This window comes from Oncorhynchus tshawytscha, linkage group LG30 (genome assembly GCF_018296145.1).
Source record: "Oncorhynchus tshawytscha isolate Ot180627B linkage group LG30, Otsh_v2.0, whole genome shotgun sequence".
Taxonomy (NCBI): Eukaryota; Metazoa; Chordata; class Actinopteri; order Salmoniformes; family Salmonidae; genus Oncorhynchus; species Oncorhynchus tshawytscha.
The window spans coordinates 6,741,618-6,761,674 of NC_056458.1; the positions used below are offsets into that span (position 1 = coordinate 6,741,618).

At 41.7% G+C, this 20,057-nt stretch overlaps 2 protein-coding genes across 4 annotated transcripts; both read left to right on the forward strand.

The window, feature by feature from the left end:
* The first annotated feature begins 223 nt into the window (after positions 1 to 223).
* On the forward strand, positions 224 to 12,424 carry LOC112228905 (ribosomal protein S6 kinase alpha-3-like). Of its 3 annotated transcripts, XM_042309361.1 has the most exons (23): positions 224 to 326; positions 438 to 594; positions 1,795 to 1,839; positions 2,687 to 2,803; positions 4,565 to 4,646; positions 4,824 to 4,904; positions 5,058 to 5,137; positions 5,892 to 5,998; positions 6,199 to 6,236; positions 6,449 to 6,591; positions 6,733 to 6,803; positions 6,919 to 7,007; positions 7,197 to 7,261; positions 7,393 to 7,495; positions 8,171 to 8,295; positions 8,402 to 8,527; positions 8,631 to 8,720; positions 9,030 to 9,188; positions 10,236 to 10,397; positions 10,564 to 10,640; positions 10,769 to 10,886; positions 11,053 to 11,193; positions 11,314 to 12,424. In XM_042309361.1, exons 2-23 carry the CDS (start codon positions 529 to 531, stop codon positions 11,434 to 11,436), a joined length of 2,208 nt encoding a protein of 735 aa, XP_042165295.1. In that variant the 5' UTR covers positions 224 to 326; positions 438 to 528; the 3' UTR covers positions 11,437 to 12,424. The 3 variants fall into 3 exon arrangements, with proteins under 3 accessions (XP_042165295.1, XP_024250432.2, XP_042165294.1); XM_024394664.2 differs by having other exon boundaries at positions 272 to 594; XM_042309360.1 differs by lacking the exons at positions 224 to 326; positions 438 to 594; positions 1,795 to 1,839 and adding an exon at positions 2,089 to 2,344.
* Positions 12,425 to 12,962: 538 nt separating this feature from the next.
* Positions 12,963 to 18,691, forward strand: LOC112228904 (eukaryotic translation initiation factor 1A, X-chromosomal). Its single transcript, XM_024394662.2, has 7 exons — positions 12,963 to 13,180; positions 13,715 to 13,798; positions 17,171 to 17,274; positions 17,558 to 17,608; positions 17,726 to 17,807; positions 17,994 to 18,085; positions 18,277 to 18,691. The coding sequence occupies exons 1-7, from the start codon at positions 13,165 to 13,167 to the stop codon at positions 18,280 to 18,282; spliced, it is 435 nt and encodes a 144-aa protein (XP_024250430.1). The 5' UTR covers positions 12,963 to 13,164; the 3' UTR covers positions 18,283 to 18,691.
* Positions 18,692 to 20,057: the final 1,366 nt, after the last annotated feature.

The window sequence follows — 20,057 nt, forward strand, 5'->3', positions numbered from 1 at the left end:
CTTTTGGTAGACCATCATAGTAACGAAGAATTTGTTCTTAGCTGACTTGCCTAGTTAAATAAAAATAAATGTTACACAATGACAAGGCTATTTGACTAATAGGACCCCACTGTAATATAAGTCCTAGGTGACATTTGTCATCTCAAGGCATATTTGATACATTTTAGTTTATTGCTTATCATTACCTGTCTCGAGGACGGTATCCTGTTCCTGCCAACCAATGGCATAAGGGTGACGCATTCCTCAGCCTGTTCTGACAGACAGGTACACCCAGCCACGGCGCCATATTGAGAACGGAAGTGAGAGATTTTGTTGTGGGAAAAAGTGTAAGCTATGTAGTTTCAAGAAAACATTAGGAGTAGTGATAAAAGTAGTGTATACTTACAGTCGCGTTTACATTGAAACCCTCTTACGATTTTGTTTTTCTCGTTGAACAGAGACCCCCCCCACCTCAAGAAATATTTGTACTTATCTCAATCCTTGAAAGCTTCAAGTCACTGGAAGCTCGCGACTGAACTCTTGTCGAAGATGCCCTTGGCACAGTTTGGAGCAGACCCTTGGCAGAAAATGGCATTGGGCAATTCTGAAACAGAGGTAAATAGGCATGGAAATGAATGACCTATGGCCACCGTAGCTGTCATTTTGTCGTCAATGATTGCCGCGGTCTCTTGTGAGTTGACGTCCTCCCTAGAGTTTGTGGGACAGCAACCTCGTTTTGGTTTCGCACAAACGGATTTTAAAACTTAAACGATTAACAAAAGGACAGCATTGTGATCTTAAGTTATCTAATTTTCTCAAGTGCAGGTTGCTACATTGTAACAACAGACATTTGTGGCCGGAAGGAAGCTGTGGTGGGGTTAAACTTAACGCAATATACACTTGAGTGCACAAAACATTAGGAACACCTGCTCTTTCTATGAGACTGACAAGGTGAATGCTACGACCCCTTATTGATGTCACTGATGTTAAATGTTAAATCGACTTCAACCAGTGTAGGTGAACGGGAGGCAACGGGTTAAATAAGGAGTTTTAAGCCTTGAGACAATTGATACATGAATTGTGTATGTGTGCCATTCAGAGGGTGAACAGGCAAGACAAAATATTTAAGTGCCTTTGAATGGGGTTCTGGGAGTAGATGCCAGGCACACCGGTTTGAGTGTGTCAAGAACTGCAACGCTGCTGGGTTTTTCACGCTCAACAGTTTCCCTTGTCTATCAAGAATGGTCCACCACCCAAAGGACATCCAGCTAAACTTGACACAACTGTGGGAAGCATTGGAGTCTACATGGGCCAGCATCCCTGTGGAACGCTTTCGACACCATGTGGTCCATGCCCGATGAATTGAGGCTGTTCTGAGAGGAAAGGGGGTGCAGCGCAATCAGGAAGGTGTTCTTGTTGCTAATGTTTTGTTTCACCTAGCTACTCACTCAATAGCTGCTGGGCTGGCTGACCTTTGGGTAATTCACTCACTACAGGGAACATGCAATGTTTATTGGACAAGTTCTAATGTGTAAACTAGGCTTATTAATAAATAGTTGTATTTATATATGTTTTATAATCAACTGAACAATTGGCCCTGAAGCATATTTAGACAGTGTCAAAAAATACCACAATTGTGATTATTATATATTTTTTATTATTAACAATAATAAATCAATACGAAGGTAGATGGGGAACACAAGTACACATAAATAGTATACAAATGACAGTAGGGCTAGGGGCGTGGCTAAGGGGTACAATTACACAAGGACCTTAAGGGATAGAGAGAGATGATATGTTTTATGTGTTGTACAGGTCATGGATGACTCCATGGGGGATGATGATGATACTGCATGCAGTGTAAGTTAAAATAATATAAATATAATCTCAACTTCTGTCTTCTCCCTGACTGTCTAATTTCCAGTGTTGGTGTGTTTATGTTGTGTTTTCTTCTTCTCTCTTACTCACTTGCTCAAACACCTACATTCAGGCACTCCACAATAATGCTGAGTACTATGTATTAAAGTGGCATAGTGGTGGGGTCGTCTGAGTAAAAGGAGAAGAAAATGGTTAGCGAAGATGAGGGGGTAAAGAAAGAGCCTGAGAGTGACTGAAAGAGAGAGGGAGCATACTGTGTCTTTAGTCATCCTCCTCCACACCACCTCTGATGCAATGGGAGGGGGTGTTGGTGGCATGGCAACCAGTTGCAAGCTGTCAGTCCCGGCTGATCCGAGTGCAGCGCAGTCTCCCCCACCGCAGTCTGTCGGCAACACTGACACAGGGAGAGGGGCTCTGCTGGCCCAGCACTGGCATGGGGGATTTGGCCTCTGTTTGGGCAGAACACGGGCCAAATAAGGACTTCACTGTAAGCTGGTGTGCTGTACGTGGGTCTGGTTTGGTGTTGTGTTTTGGTGGGAATGCATGGGAGTTTATTTCTCCATCCTCTCACAGTAGGACTCTCTGCTTTAGTGCAGTGAAAAGGCGCTAAGTATGGTTTTAAATCAAAGATTGTGAATATATTTGATTTGATTCATTCTATTGCTTTGTATATTTGCTTATTCTTTGCATGTCTCGTGTGTTTGTTTTCGTACTCACATCTGCTTTTGTTTATAGAATTGCTGTGTATTGTTGTCTTTTTCCATACTGCTGTGCTGTGTATTTGGGTCGCGCCTGGCTTTGGTTTGACTGTGTCTCTTTTCTTTCACAGGATGAGGGCTTTGTGAATGAGATCAGTATCACAAACCATGTGAAAGAGGGCTCTGAAAAGGCTGATCCGCGGCAGTTTGAGCTGCGCAAGGTCCTGGGACAGGGATCCTTTGGGAAGGTAAATTATTGTGTGAGGTTGACATTTGTAGACCTGGTTGTAATGTTTATTTTTCTTAATGATAATATTATTCATATACAGTTGAAGACGGAGGTTTACATACACTTAGGTTGGAATCATTAACTTGTTTTTCAACCACTCCACATTAACAAACTATAGTTTGGTCAGTTGGTTAAGACATCTACTTTGTGCATGACACAAGTAATTTTTCCAACAATTGTTTACAGATACAGTGAATTATAATTGAAATAATCTATCACAATTCCAGTGGGTCAGAGGTTTACATACACTAAGTTGACTGTGCCTTTAAACGGCTTGGAAAATTCCAGAAAATGATGTCATGGCTTTAGAAGCTTCTGATAGGCTAATTGACATCATTTGAGTCAATTGGAGGTGTGCCTGTGGATGTATTGCAAGGCCTACCTTCAAACTCAGTGCCTCGTTGCGTGACATCATGGGAAAATAAAAATCGGCCAAGACCTCAGAAAACGCCTGAAGGTACCACGTTCATCTGTACAAACAATAGTACGCAACAATAAACACCATGGGACCACGTAGCCGTCATACCGCTCAGGAAGGAGACGCGTTCTGTCTCCTAGAGACAAATGTACTATGGTGCGAAAAGTGCAAATCAATCCCAGAACAACAGCAAAGGACCTTGTGAAGATGCTGGAGGAAACAGGTACAAAAGTATCTATATCCACAGTAAAACGAGTCCTATATCTAGATAACCTGAAAGGCCGCTCAGCAAGGAAGAAGCCACTGCTCCAAACCGGCATAAAAAAAGCCAGACTACGGTTTGTAACTGCACATGGGGACAAAGATCATACTTTTTGGAGAAATGTCCTCTGGTCCGATAAAACAAAAATAGAGCTGTTTGGCCACATTGATCATTGTTATGTTTGGAGGAAAAAGGGGAGGCTTGCAAGCCGAAGAACACCATCCCAACCGTGAAGTACAGGGGAGCAGCATCATGTTGTGGGGGTGCTTTGCTGCAGGAGGGACTGGTGCACTTCACAAAATAGATGACATCATGAGGTAGGGAAATTATGTGGATATATTGAAGCAACATCTCAAGACATCAGTCAGGAAGTTGAAGCTTGGTCGCAAATGGGTCTTCCAAATGGACAATGACCCCAAGCATACTTCCAAAATTGTGGCAAAATGGCTTAAGGACAACAAAGTCAAGGTATTGGAGTGTCCATCACAAAGCCCTGACCTCAATCCTATAGAACATTTGTGGGCAGAACTGAAAAAGCGTGTGCGAGCAAGGAGGCCTACAAACCTGAGTTACACCAGCTCTGTCAGGAGGAATGTGCCAAAATTCACCCAACTTATTGTGGGAAGCTTGTGGAAGGCTACCCGAAACGCTTGACCCAAGTTCAACAATTTAAAGGCAATACTACCAAATACTAATTGAGTATGTAAACTTCTGACCCACTGGGAATGTGATGAAAGAAATAAAAGCTGAAATAAATCATTCTCTATTATTCTTACATTTCACATTCTTAAAATAAAGTGGTGATCCTAACTGACCTATGACAGGGACTTTTTACTATGATTAAATGTCAGGAATTGTGAAAAACTGAGTTTAAATGTATTTGGCAAAGGTGTATGTAAACTTCTGACTTCAACTGTATGAATTATGGTTGGAAGTATGATCATATCTCTAAACATTTGAGTAAATGAGACTGACAAATTGATGGAAGATGTTTTGATTAACAACTGAACTGATTTGTGTCTCTGTCTATTGATGTTCAGGTGTTCCTTGTGAAGAAAATAACAGGGCCTGATGCTGGACAACTTTATGCTATGAAGGTACTGAAAAAGGCCACATTGAAAGGTACACTAGTGCACAGATAATTTTTTTTTGTGAATTTGTTTATATTGAATATAGAGAACTACTTTACAACTACAGTGTCTATCTTCCTGGGTTTAGAACTACTTTACAACTATCAATCTTTCTAGTTGAATTCTATATATCCGGATTTCACTTATTATTCTTATCACGTATAACCAGTGCGAGATAGGGTCCGGACTAAGATGGAGCGAGATATTTTGGTGGAGGTGAACCATCCTTTTATCGTCCGACTACATTACGGTGAGTTATCAGACATCTCACTGACCTGCCATATATATATATATATATATATATATATATATTTTTTTTTTTTTTTTACGTCTGATGTAAAGAGAGATTATCAAAACTTACAGATGTGTTTTGAGTTGAACATGTACCCATGATTCTTCACAGCATTCCAGACAGAAGGGAAGCTGTACCTGATTCTGGACTTCCTCAGGGGTGGAGATTTATTCACACGGCTGTCCAAAGAGGTAAACCAAATTCTACTCCTGAGGGGGGTTTTCTACGATTTATAATTGTTTTACACTAAACACAAATATAAAGGCAACATGTAAAGTGTTGGTCCTATGTTTCATGAGCTGAAATATAAGACCCCAGATGATGTTCATAAGCACAAATAGCTTATTTCTCCCAAAAAATGTCACAAAACACAATGCCAGAGATGTCTCAAGTTTTGAGGGAGCGTGCAACTGGCATGCTGACTGCAGGAATGTCCACCAGAGTTGTTGCCAGAGAATTTAATGTTAATTTCTCTACCATAAGCCGCCTCCAACATCATTTTAGAGAATTTGGCAGTACGTCCAACCGGCCTCACAACCGCAGACCACATGTAACCATGCCAACCCAGGACCTCCACATCCGGCTTCTGCACCTGCTGGATGTTTGAGGGGGGGTGCTGAGGAGTATTTCTGTCTGTAATAAGGCCCTTTTGTGTTAAAAATCTCATTCTGATTGAGTGGGCCTGGCTCCCCAGAGAGTGGGCCTATGCCCTCCAGGGCCCACTCATGACTGCCCTTGCTCAGTCATGTGAAATTCATAGATTAGGGCCTAATGAATTTATTGAAATTGCCTGATTTTCTTATATGAACTGTAGCTCAGTAAAAAAAATTAAATGGTTATTTTTGTTCAGTATATTTAGAAAAATGACACATTTTGAATAATTTCTGTGTATTTTGTGTATCAGTAGGTACGTTATTTTAAATCAGCCTGTCTCTATACTCCCAGGTGATGTTCACAGAGGAGGATGTGAAGTTCTACCTGGCAGAGCTGGCTCTGGCACTGGACCATCTGCATGGCCTGGGAATCATCTACAGAGACCTTAAACCTGAGAAGTACCTATCACACTAATGCTATAAACATTGCTTATGCACATTAGGTACTTGTTTCTCTTCCAATCAGCAACCTGGAAAATACATGTGTATTATTCATATTTAAGCCAAATGTTATTTTGAGTCAAATGTCTATTTACTGTGTGAGTTTCTGCTGGTGGATGTTGTTTTCCTCTCTGACTGAGATCACTCTGTCCTTTCAGCATCTTGTTAGATGAGCAGGGACATATCAAACTCACTGGTGAGTAATGCTCTGCTTCTATTAAATATTCATGCTTCATATTCACACTTAGCCTGACTCATTCACCAAGCACAATAGGAAAGCACTGCTAGTCATATTAATACCTTTGCATGTCATTTTAGGAGCCCTCAGTTTGCCTATGTACAGTTTTCTGCTTGATTATGAATAGAATTTAAGCACAGGCTCATTTTGCTGCCCTTTGTTTGTTCCAGACTTCGGCCTGAGTAAAGAGTCCATTGATCATGAGAACAAGGCCTACTCTTTCTGCGGAACAGTGGAGTACATGGCACCAGAGGTCGTGAACCGCCGAGGACACACCCTTAGCGCCGACTGGTGGTCCTACGGTGTGCTCATGGTGAATGCTTGTTGCTCTTTTACCTTTTATTACTCTGGGATGTGTTCAAATATCTGACTGGTTTCAAGTGTGCCTTCTTATCTGCCTGTATGGGCCAATGTGTCCAATGGCTGACAGGACCACTGTTTTCGTCTTCCCCAGTTTGAGATGTTGACGGGAACACTGCCTTTCCAAGGGAAGGATCGGAAGGAAACCATGACCATGATACTGAAGTGCGTCCTCCCTCAACATGTCCCATTCTCTCGTACCAGTTTTACCAGGCTGTTAAAATAGTTAGCCATAATTTGTTCTTCATCTACCATAGTACTTTTTTTGTTTGCACTGCAGGGCCAAGCTGGGAATGCCACAGTCCTTGAGTCAAGAGGCCCAGTCTCTCCTACGTAACCTGTTCAAACGCAACCCAGGCAACAGACTGGGTAATCAATCTCATCACTAAAATTGTATTTTCTGCTGTGTCTTGTAACTAATGGGTGGCTCAAATAAAACACACTCAAACGGAAAAACGCTAGTCTGACTTTACTGAAACATCACCGAATGTTTGAACAACTGCAATCCTATTACCCCAGCTGTCCTGATGTGATGTGTGTGTTTTTTGTTGCTCACAGGTGCTGGTCCAGACGGAGTGGAAGAGATCAAGAGACATTTCTTCTTTTCCACTATTGACTGGAATGTACGTTTTTGGTTATTCAGATGTGTACCATCTGCCTACTACGCTGTCCTTATGTATTATACATGTATTTTTGTGTTTTTAACATACATGTTTATTCCATTTAGCATCCCTTTTTCTTGGTATGCCTGTAGAAATTATTCAGGAGAGAAATCCATCCCCCCTTTAAACCTGCGAGTGGCAGACCTGATGACACTGTCTACTTTGACTCTGAATTCACTGCAAAAACTCCACGAGGTAAATAAAAGGTTCTTGTTTGGTGCTTTTACAATACACAGTTTCATAATCTGAACAGTGTTATTGGCGGCAGGTAGCCTAGCGGTTAGCGTGTTGGGCAGGTAACCGAAAGGTTGCTAGTTTGAATCCCAGAGCCGACAAGATGAAAAATCCGTCTGTGCCCATTGCTCACAGAGTTGCCGTTGATGGTGGCTGACCCTGCCTGTGACCCCACTCTCCCAGGAATTGGGATATGCAAAAAACTCATTTCCAATTCACACGTGAAATAGGACAAATAAAAGTGTAAGAACCATTTTGATGTGTGTTGTGGCTGTTTGGTCTTCTCACCACTAGAGAGCAGTCTCACTTGGGTTATGGTTCAGGTGGTGGGTCAGGCGTATAGGGTCACAGGCAAACAGATAGTAGGGCTGCATGGGTGAATTGGGAGATTCACATGGTTTTTACCGCTAGTCAACCCGGATTACTCGACCACAAACCATCGCCATCAAGTTTAATCTGTCATCGTGTTATTTTATGAATTAAATGGGAACATCACCCAACGGTATATCACTCTTGCATCAAGTGGCGAATTGGAACTTAACAATAGCCAGAAGAATAAATACCCACTATCATTATAATTATTAATTGTGTCAATGAAAAGTAGCGAGTGGATTGACGTGAGGATTGTCCCTACAGACTCTCCTGGCTGTCCCCCGAGTGCCAACGCCCACCAGCTTTTCAGAGGCTTCAGCTTCGTGGCCATCTCGAAGGAGGAGAGTCAACCACAACAGACCCCCAGCATGAACATGACCTCAATACAGGTAACAACACATACACATACATTATGGGGTATGATCTTCTGTTATTATATGGTTGTGTGTGAAAATAACAGAACTGGTCTCTGTATCTGAATCTTTGTCTTTTCAGCAACTCCACAGAAACGCAGCACCGTTCAGTGATGTATACGATGTGAAGGAGGACATTGGCGTGGGCTCTTACTCCATATGCAAACGCTGCGTTCAGAAGAGCAACAGTATGGAGTATGCTGTAAAGGTGAGTTGTAACACTGTCCTTAAACATTGTCAGTTTCTCCTTCTGGGGCTGCCCATGTTTAGAATGGTACGATTAACGGTCATTACTGATGTTATTATCTTAGATCATCAGTAAGGCCAAGAGGGACCCCACAGAAGAGGTGGAGATTATTCTGCGTTACGGACAGCACCCCAACATCATCACTCTCAAAGATGTGAGTCATTACATCCGCAGTATCCTCATGAAGCAAGCGACACTGTTTTGCTTTTGAGCCACAGTTGAAAGTTACAGCAAGATGGTGCTATTATTCTAGATTCACGTGTTTTGTCGTTTCATTGTTTGGCTAGTATGTCTATGTTCTGAGTGAGTTATGGGCATATTTTCTCTGACTAATTATGCCACCTGTCTCCGTTTTCTTTTTTTTGGGGGGGGGGTGATTGCGCTGAATACTCTTCTAACGACTCATGTTATTTGTGAGTATCTCTCTAGGTAACAGTGTGAGGTTGTGCTCTGTTGACTGTAGGTGTATGACGATGGGCGCTCCGTGTACCTGGTGACAGAGCTGATGAAAGGAGGGGAGCTGCTGGATAAGATCCTCCGACAGAAGTTCTTCTCTGAGAGGGAGGCCAGTGCTGTTCTCCACACCATCACCAAAACTGTGGAGTACCTGCATGTACAGGGGGTAAGCAATCACCATCACTATGATACATTACACTAATATACTATGCCTTCCATGTATGTATTATTGTTTTTACCTAGAGCACTTCGGTACTTTCAAAGCAACATATGCACCTTTTCCTGTATGTGAAGATCCACTTATGATCTTGTCACATAATTTTAAAGACATACCTTATATCAATAACGCTTTATGGGTTCATAAGAATGCACATATTTATTGAATTGAATGTGTTTACCTATGTCCTTCGGTGCGGCCGACCGTTTGCCTGTAACGAGAGAAATGCATCTTAGAGTTTACGCCGACAGTCATTTTGGTTATGGGCGTGCCAACCATTTGTTTGTAGTGCTGGGCATGCTTTTTCTGAGCTAAATGAACATTCGAGGGCACATGCTATGGTAATGTAATGGCTAGATTGAAGGTAAAGAATTGTTTGCAAAAAAGTACCTGTTTTTCTCGTCGTTGAAGAGTTCTGTTCATTTATGTTCAGAGAATTAATATGCAAATGGGGCGTGTTTGAGCGCATGGTTATTTAGGGTACGAGTAATGTGGTAGTAGCTTATTCCGGGGGACGTACATGTTTATATCCCAGGTTATTGACGCTTAAAGAATGCTAGCACCTTTATTGAGATGTGTGCTGGTATAGGTACATATATTTAGCTGAACATTTCTGTATGGTATATCATGTGCTTTGAATGTTAATTGACCAGATATAGTATGTGTAAGGGTTTCCATTGGTATTGCTATAAGAAGCCTGTCCTCATTGAGGGACAGGACAGGGAAAAGTTTGGCATGCTGCTTGTTTTTGTTTGAGGAGCTCTATTTGATCCAGTTTATTATTTTTCTAAATACTTTACATTTTGCTGGCTATTATTATCTTCACTTGTAAGTAAAAAGCCTCACTCTGTGCAAGAAAAATCCATTCATTTCATCGCTATTAAAATCCTACTGCATGGTCAACCTCACACTATATAAGAAATATGAGTTGGCCATCTATGAAATTTGACTCACTGACTTAGGATGTCACTGATGAAATATCTGTCCCCTGCTCAGGTTGTCCACAGAGACCTGAAGCCCAGTAACATCCTGTATGTGGATGAGTCTGGAAACCCAGAGTCCATCCGGATCTGTGACTTTGGCTTCGCCAAACAGCTGAGAGCTGAAAACGGGCTCCTGATGACTCCGTGTTACACGGCCAACTTTGTCGCCCCCGAGGTGTCTCTTCTACATGTTTCTGTGACTAGTACCTGCATCCTCAGCTAATGTTTGTCTGCTGTATAACTAGTCTGTGTTTATTTTTTTCAATATGTTTGTCTAGTATGTGACACAATGTTCTTTGCTTTCTGTATTCTAATGCAGTGTGCAATAATGTTGTTGTTAGGTGCTGAAGAAACAGGGCTATGATGCAGCGTGTGATATCTGGAGTCTGGGAGTACTGCTCTACACAATGCTTACTGGGTATGTGTGCTCTATCAACTGTAATGCAGGCAATAGTCAATGATGTGCAATACAATTTAAGAGGACCAATTAAGTACTTTCATATGTTAGAGGTCCTTTTGAAGTATGTGTTTTTCTTGATGTTTCAGGTTCACTCCTTTTGCCAATGGACCAGAAGATACTCCTGAAGAGGTCTTAGCTCGGATTGGCAGTGGAAAGTTCTCTCTGACAGGCGGCTACTGGAACTCTGTCTCAGCAGAGGCCAAGGTATGTCTGGAACATCGGTTGGACGACAGCACTGTGCATTCCATAGTATCCAATTACTCCATGATAATAGTTTCCAAAGTAAATACTTTGTTCCTAGCACAATGCACTTGATGTTGTAGTAATGGGAGTTAATGCACAAACTGAACTTTGGAATTGCTTTCTTTAGGACCTAGTGTCAAAGATGCTGCATGTGGACCCCCACCAGAGGCTAACTGCTGCTCAGGTGCTGCGACACTCCTGGATAGTACACAAGGACCGGTTGCCCAAGTACCAGCTCAATAGACATGATACCCCTCATTTGGTCAAGGTAATAATAAAACTTTATTCAATGCACTATAGTCTCTCTTCTCTGCCACTCTGAAAGAAAGTCTCTGCTGGGTATTGATACATTTAAGACTCCAAGACTTTTCTCTTTTTCCTCCTACAGGGTGCGATGGCAGCCACTTACTCTGCTCTGAACATGCATGTTCCCCCTGTGCTGGACCCTGTAGGACACTCCTCATTAGCTCAACGAAGAGGAGTGAAGAAGTTGACTTCCACAGCCCTGTGAATCCATCTGCCACTACTATCAATCTCACCTGTTTAATGCTACTGCACCAGTGCATTCGTGAGTTTTGACTCCAGCTGTGTTAGAAGAACAGTGTGTAAGACCAAAAAGGAACTTGACAATGTATTTGCGTGTACAATCTTCACTGCCCACAGATCAAGAGTTACAAGACTGTATATATTATTTTATGAAAATTAGATATATTTACCAGAAAAAAATAGAATTAACTGTACGGATTCCTATAGGTCTGTTTAAACAGAGATTGAGTTAAGCACTGTGGGATGAAAGGGTTTAGAGAGGATTACAAGGATGTTTCCTCCAATTGCATGGAGCACAAGATGGCAAAAGCCAGTCTCACCCCCCCCACTACCTATGCACTTGTGTGAATCTGAGAAGATATGATAGGTACTCAATATGGGCTATTGCTTATACCCATCTATTGGGCAAACTCCTCAATTCTACAACAATCAGTTTACCAAGACCCTTTCAAACCTGGGGGGAGAAAATGTGCTCACCTCTGCTGCTGCACTTTCTCTCAGACCTTTGTGTTGGGGCAGGTGTCAAAAGTTTTTTTTGCTTTACTCAGTCTTTACATTTTTTTTGTCCTTCTCATGATTTATAAAGGGAAACACGTGAACAAGGGATATACCTATAGCAATTAGGATTACTTTTACAGTCTAATTTTAAGAGCCTATTAAGAATGTAATTTTGTATGTGGATGAATGAAACATTTTCTACTTGGTGAGCATGATTGAGGCCACAGGACAGCTTTGTTTTAAAGGGAAGGGCTTTCCAAGAAGCTGCTGTGAAATGTAACATGCTAGATGGAGGTGAGAATAGACACTGTATTTCCCCTCTGCTTTAGCATCTGTCAATCCATGTTTAACAGATGAAAAAACATTCTCAGGTGTGGTCCAGGCAAGTGTCTGCAGTTTATTTTGTAACTTAAATTTTTTTTCAAATTATCACGAATAAATAAATATACAATCAACTGTATCAGTATTTTATTATTTCCTCCACTGAAAGCCACAATGTAGGAGACCAGAACCACTTTTTAGAAAAGAATGCTGCTTCACGCAAGGTCAGTATGGTGTCACAAGAGGAAGAGGTTTCGCAAGAAAAAAGTATATCTGGCTAAACTTAGTTAAGGAGATGGGAAACTCAATTGGATTGGTATTAACGCCCAGTGTGTAGTTTGCTCATACGTCGTCAATAGGACGAACAATGCATTCTGGGCTATAGGGAGAGATCTACTTCAAGGAGAGAATGGGAGTCAATTGGGCGCTAGCTCCAAAAAAACAGCATGAATTTCGTGAAAAAGAAGTACAACATTAAATATTTTCCCGAGATAGCTAACTTGTTTTCTGTCATATATAGATTTGGAATCGTGACATTACGTACTTTCGAGGAAAAAAAGGCAGATTTCTTGATTTAACCTAACTTTTAGAAGGGATTTAAGTGAGGATGACTTTAGCAACCTCGTGACGTCGCAGTACAACGTGAACACGATTGGTCGACAGTCTGCTGGTTGGGGCGTTATACGGTCCTCTATTCATTGATCAAGGAGATTCCCATCTCCTTTCTCTAATATCTCTGGTTTAGCTAGCTAACTTTGTAAAGAGTGTGTGACATCGTCAACGATTGGTTTCCATTCCATTTGAATAAAACTAGCTAGTTAATTTGTTACGGAAAAAACAGGACTCGTTTAAAGAAGTCTGTTCGTTTGGGAATATGCCGAAGAATAAAGGTACGCATCAAATATGTCGTCTTTGGTTGTTATTCCATTTAAGGGGGGGGGTATGCTAGCTCATGCCCGGCCCATGCTTAGCAACGTAACCGGAGGAAGGTACGGTATGGCATTGAACAAGTATTGAAAGCGTGGAAACGTTAACCTTAGTTAAAACCATCCTCGTTGTTTATTTAAGCGTAATTAGACTGTTAAAATAAGGAATTCAAATGGCGATTATCCAGCTAAGTGAACTGCCTTGCTTGCTTTTGTCACATTCTGTTGCGCCGCAGAATGACTACCATCAACTAGTGGTAGGCCAACAATATCCCTGCCCAGCGGTTTCCATCATCTTGAGCCTCTGCCTTAATCGCGGTCACATTTAGTTAACTACCACATGTAAAATGGGTTAGTTAAAATCTTTGTAGCTAGATAACAGGCATGTGGTTGGTTTATTTATCTGTGTTTATTTGTCTTATGGTGACAATGAAAGGTGGAATTGGAATTACAGTTACCAGTGCCACATGTTTACTATCTATCATCTTCTCATTACAGGTAAGGGAGGAAAGAATCGGCGACGTGGTAAGAACGAGAATGAATCAGAAAAGAGAGAGCTGGTATTTAAAGAGGATGGCCAAGGTGAGTGCATGGACCCCCTTCAACCTTATTTAACCTGTACATTTAGCAAGCAGGTTTTGACATTGCTGTCAATCTGGCCTGCTCCGTGAGGGGGCAAAGGGGGCTTAACCCACTCAATTGAAACGTGTGCCCCCCCCAGTTTTAGTTTTATGTCCCTATATAAAAAATACCAAAGTTAAAATGAGTGAGTGACAGGTTGTCACGAAATCTGTATCAGCACCATGGACAGAAAAAAAAGTAGGGGGAAATGCTGCTCATCTGTGGTAGGCTATGTGAATAACAAGATACGCCTCCACCTGTAATATTTTAATTCTTAAGGACAGGGTCAAGTTTACAGTTAAAGCTGCTTCCCTCAACTCTGCCCCACCAATACAGAGTTAGCTCTAACTAGCTAATCTGCCACTGCCACGATGGATATCAGAAATGAAACCACTAAGGTCGTTGTCATGCCAGGCAGAAATTATGCTGCCAAACTCGCACTAGTTTACCCCCCTCCACAAAAAAAAACGTTACACTTTTTTTAATATGCCAGGTAGGCTACACTGGTTGTAAAGTGAATTACTGTGCATACTTTTACAAATTTAGCCATAAATATAGCAGCGCGAAAGCTGGGATCCTCTTTTTAAATGGTGGCCTGTCAGATCTCATAAACATTGATGAAAGTTACAAGTGTTAAACATACAATTAAAGAAACTTCTCCTTAATGCAACCTCTGTGTCAGATATCAAAAAAGTTTTACGGTAAAAGCACACGATGCAATTATGTTAGGTCAGTGCCTAGCCACAGAAAACCATACAGCCATTTTCCAACCAAGGAGAGGTGTCACAAATAGCGTTACAAATATTCACTTACCTTTGATGATCTACATCGGAATGCACTCCCAGGAATCCCAGTTCCACAAATGTTTGTTTTGTTTGATAAAGTCCATAATTTATGTCCAAATACCTCCTTTTTGTTCGCGTTTAGTCCAGTAATCCAAATGCACAATGCGCGGGCACTAAGTCCAGACGAAAAGTCAAAGTTTCATTAACGTTAGTAGGAACATGTCAAATGATGTATAGAATCAATCTTTAGGATGTTTTTTATCATAAATCTTCAATAATATTCCTACCAGACAATTCTTTTGTCTCTAGAAATTAAAGGGAACGGAGCTCGCGGCCATGCGCGAGACTTAGCTAATGGCTTTCAGCCAGGCCCCTGATTCAAACAGCTCTTATTCGCTCCCCCTTCATAGTAGAAGCCTGGGAGGATATTGACCTCATCCCGTCAGAGGATGCCAGGTTGTTGCTTTCCACCTGGCTACCCCTACCCCGGCCTACATCTCAGCACCCCCTGCAGCAACAGGCCCAAGCCCCCCTAGACAATCTGGACCCTCTCTTCCTAAAATTATCTGCCACCATTGTCGCAACTCCTATTACTAGTCTGTTCAACCTCTTTTGTATCGTCTGAGATTCCTAAAGATTGGAAAGCAGCCGTGGTCATTCTCCTCTTCAATGGGGGACACCCTAACCCAAACTGTTACAGACCTATATCCATCCTGCCCTGCCTTTCTAAAGTCTTCGAAAGCCAAGTGAACAAACAGATCACCGACCATCTCGAATCCCACCGTACCTTCTCTGCTATGTAATCCGGTTTCCGGGATGGTCACGGGTGCACCTCAGCCATGCTCAAAGTCCTAAACGATATCATAACCACCATTGATTTTTTTTTAAACAGTACTGTGTAGCCGTCTTCATCGATCTGGCCAAGGCTTTCGACTCTGTCAATCACCGTATTCTTAACGGCAGACTCAACAGCCTTGGTTTCTGTAATGACTGCCTCGCCTGGTTCACCAACAACTTCTCAGACAGTTCAGTGTGTCAAATCGGAGGGCCTGTTGTCCGGACCTCTGGCAGTCTCTATGGGGGTGCCACAGGGTTCAATTCTCGGGCTGACTCTCTTTTCTGTATACATCAATGATGTTGCTCTTGCTGCGGGTGATTCTTTGATCCATTTCTATGCAGACACCATTCTGTATACATATGGCCCTTCTGTGTTAACAAACCTTCAAACAAGCTTCAATGCTATACAACACTCCTTCCGTGGCCTGCTCTTAAATGCTAGTAATACTAAATGCATGCTCTTCAACCAATAGGTGCCCGCACCCGCCCGCCTAGCATCACTACTCTGGATGGTTCTGACTTAGAATATGTGGACAACTATAAATACCTAGATGTCTGGCTAGACTGTGAACTATCCTTCCAGACTCATTAAGGATCTCCAATCCAAAATTAAATCTAGACTCGGCTTCCTATTTCACAACAAATCCTCCTTCACTCATGCTGCTAAACATACCCTCGTAGAACTGACTATCCTACTGACTTCAGCAATGTCATTTACAAAATGGCCTCCAACACTCTACTCAGCAAACTGGATGCAGTCTATCACAGTGGATGCAGTCTACTCACCATTGCGACCTGTCTGCTCTCTTTGGCTGGTCCTTGCTACATATTTGCCGCCAAACCCACTGACTCCAGGTCATCTAGAAGTCTTTGCTCGGTAAAGCTCTGCCTTATCTCAGCTCACGGGTCACCATAGCAACACCCACCCGTAGCCCGTGCTCCAGCAGATATATTTCACTGGTCATCCCCAAAGCCAACACCACCTTTGGCCACCTTTCCTTCCAGTTCTCTGCTGACAATGACCGGAACGAATTGCAAAAATCACTGAAGCTGGAGACTATCTCCAGCAAGCATCGGCTGTCCGAGCAGCTTAACGATCGCTGCAGCTGTACACAGCCCATCTGTAAATAGCCCATCTAACCTACTACCTACCTCATCCCCATATTTGTTTTTCTGCTCTTTTGCACACCAGTATTTCTACTTGCACAACCTCATCTGCACATTTATCACTCCAGTGTTAATTGATATATTTTAATTACTTCACCACTATGGCCTATTTATTGCCTTACCTCCTTACTTAATTTGCCCACACTGTATACAGATGTTCTATTGTGTTATTGACTGTGTTTGTTTATCCCATGTGTAACTCTGTTGTTTTTATCGCACTGCTTTACTTTATCTTGGCCAGGTCGCAGTTGTAAATGAGAACTTGTTCTCAACTGGCCTACCTAGTTTAATAAGGTGAAATAAATAAAGGCTACTAATGACCATCAGCGGCATCAGAATGCAGTTTTGGAGAAGCCTAGTTACCGTGACTCAACGGTCATGTGGAATTTGACTTCGGTCATGACTGGTGACTGCCGGTGTGGCGGTAATACGGTCACTGTAACCAGGGAGTAGGGCGGTTAACAGTTCAGCTTTTACATTTGAGCCACCTCGTGACCCCCTCTATATGAATTGACTAACTGGCTGAACTTCTGTTCTAATTTAGAATATGCACAGGTGATTAAGATGTTGGGTAATGGACGACTGGAAGCTATGTGTTTTGATGGAGTCAAGCGACTATGCCACATCCGAGGAAAGCTACGTAAAAAGGTAATGGTGTACACAGTAGCCTATATAGTAGTGCCATTAGTCAGAATATCCACCACGTGTTTTGGCAAATAGCTGTAGACTGAAGCTAATTGAGATCTTACGTGTACTGTATAAATGCAATCCAATGCCATTATCCTTTACACTCCATTTCCACAATGCTTTGGGTTTGACATGAGGGTTGACAGACTCTTCTACCTGATTAGTTTGGCTCTATGCTGGAAATATTACAGTTTCCATACTCCAAGCTGTCCTTGCTGACATCTTGTTCTTCGCTCCTGGGCAGGTTTGGATCAATACTTCAGACATCATCCTTGTGGGACTTCGAGATTACCAGGTAATATTAATAAAAAATGTGCAGTGTATTTTTTTAATGATAATACAACCCAAGGCACTAGGAGGCCCAAAGTTCGAAGAATATGTCCTAATGGTTACGTTACATTCTTCCCTGAAGGACCAAAAAGCCGATGTTATCCTGAAGTACAATGCAGACGAGGCCAGGAGTTTGAAGGCCTATGGGGAGCTTCCTGAACATGGTAAGTATCTTGGGCCACTAAAAAAGAGAGGGAATCAGGGAGGTTAATAGCATCTAACCTAAGACTAAAATGAAATAAAGCCAGGAATGGAGATTTGTCTTGCTTCCAATTATAGGCACATGTTCACTCTTTAATTATTTTTAAGTAGGCAAGTTTATTAATTGTGACTATCTTCTAACACCCTAGCTAAAATCAATGAGACTGACACATTTGGACCTGGTGACGATGAGGATATTCAGTTTGATGACATTGGAGATGACGACGAGGACATTGATGATGTAAGTAGAGGATTCCTCTTGCTAGTTACAAGGGAAGCCATCCATATGTAATAATTTGTGTGATGCAGTCAATCAACTGAAATCATATACAATTGAGTGAAATGCTTTTTGCTCTGTCCATTTTGCTTGAATTCTTTGTCTGCTTTTGGGTCAGGTAACTTGGTAACATATGTCTCTCCCCTTCCACTCAGATCTGAATCAGAACTATTGTGTGCCAAGTCGTTTATGCAGAGGAAAGTGGACAGTTCTATACTGGCAGAGGCAGTGCAACCTTGCCAACAACTCCCTCAAGTCAGTTGAGGCAGCTCATTTCCCTTCTCTTGAGACTGCTTTAAGCCTGGAATCTGTCACTGAGAACATCAGCACACCTACTTTAGTTCACACACTTCATATTTTTGTTAGTTGTAATGTATTTTTATTCCATCATGTGGAATATACCCTCAAACTACAGAACAACAGAGTTTACAATAAAAACTTGAATCATTTTATGTTTGGTCTGGAGATTTGTCAAAAACAAAGGATCCCTCCCCCTTTTTTTATTTTATTTTTTACCAATGTTTGTTTTCTTGATTTTGATTATCAATAAAATAAGTATCTTATTTGTGAGAATTTCTATATGCTTTTTTTTCAATCAAAGAACATTGGGTCTGGCAACAGAAGTCTCTCACTTTGTAAAAATGGTGAAAGCAGGTATAACTCATGTTCCTGACATGTTGGTAAACCTTTTAGCCTAGTCAGGATTTGTGCAATGCTGGAGAAATATTGGGCTGCTTTGACATTTTAGCTGACAGTGCAGGCAACTGCCAGATCTACAAAGAACCCTGCATCATAAATAACTACATGATTATTTGTGGATCAGTCAATTTACCCATGATACATTACGATTTAGATCCTGTTGAACACTGCCATTCTCTAAGCTTAAGTTTTTTTTGCGGAAGCCCAGAACTTGGCTGACTTTACTATGAAGTCAGACTGACAGTAGGTAAGCCTACCTACCATAAAGCGACCTCCGCAGAATACCCAGTGTTGCTTGGATGCTGTCACTACGTTATCCACGCTTACATTTCATTTCTGGGCAGAGAGGTTGAAAGGCACGTCTACTATAAAGTTTGATGCTGTATTCTGTTCTTCCCTTCTATTTGAGTCTTAATTGTGTTAAGGATTGGACCCTTTTTTTCAATATTAGCCTAAAATGACATACTCAAATCTAACTGCCTGTAGCTCAGGACCTGAAGCAAGGATATGCATATTCTTGATACAATTTGAAAGGAAACACTTTGTAAATTTGAAATTAATGTAGGAGAATATAACACATTAGATCTGGTAAAAGTACAAATACAAAAACTTTTTCTTCCCCCATCTTTGAAATGCAAGAGAAAGGTCTGTGTATTATTCCAGGTTAGGTGCGATTTAGATTTTGGCAGCAGGGTATGTGCAAAGTTTTAGACTGATCCATTGCGTTTCTGTTCAAAATTGATCTAGTCTGCCCAGATGTACCTAATTGATTTTTTTTATTTTACCTTTAACTAGGCAAGTCAGTTAAGAACAAATTCTTATTTTCAATGACGACCTAGGAACAGTGGGTTAACTGCCTTGTTCAGGAGCAGAACGACAGATTTTTTTTAACCTTGTCAGCTCGGGGATTGGAACTTGCAACCTTTCGGTTACTAGTCCAACGCTCTAACCACTAGGTTACCTGCCACCCAATTGATACATTTAAGTTCATAACTGTGCACTCCTAACAATAGCATGGTATTATTTCACTGTAATAGCTACTGTAAATTGGACAGTGCAGTTAGATTGTCCCAATGGAACACACTATGGTACACTTCGATCCAGAGCATACCAAACATGCTCAACGGGTGACATGTCTGGTGAGCATGCAGGCCATGGAAAAACTGGGACATTTTCAGCTTTCAGGAATTGTGTACAGATCCTTGCAACACTGGGCCTTGGATTATCATGCTGAAAC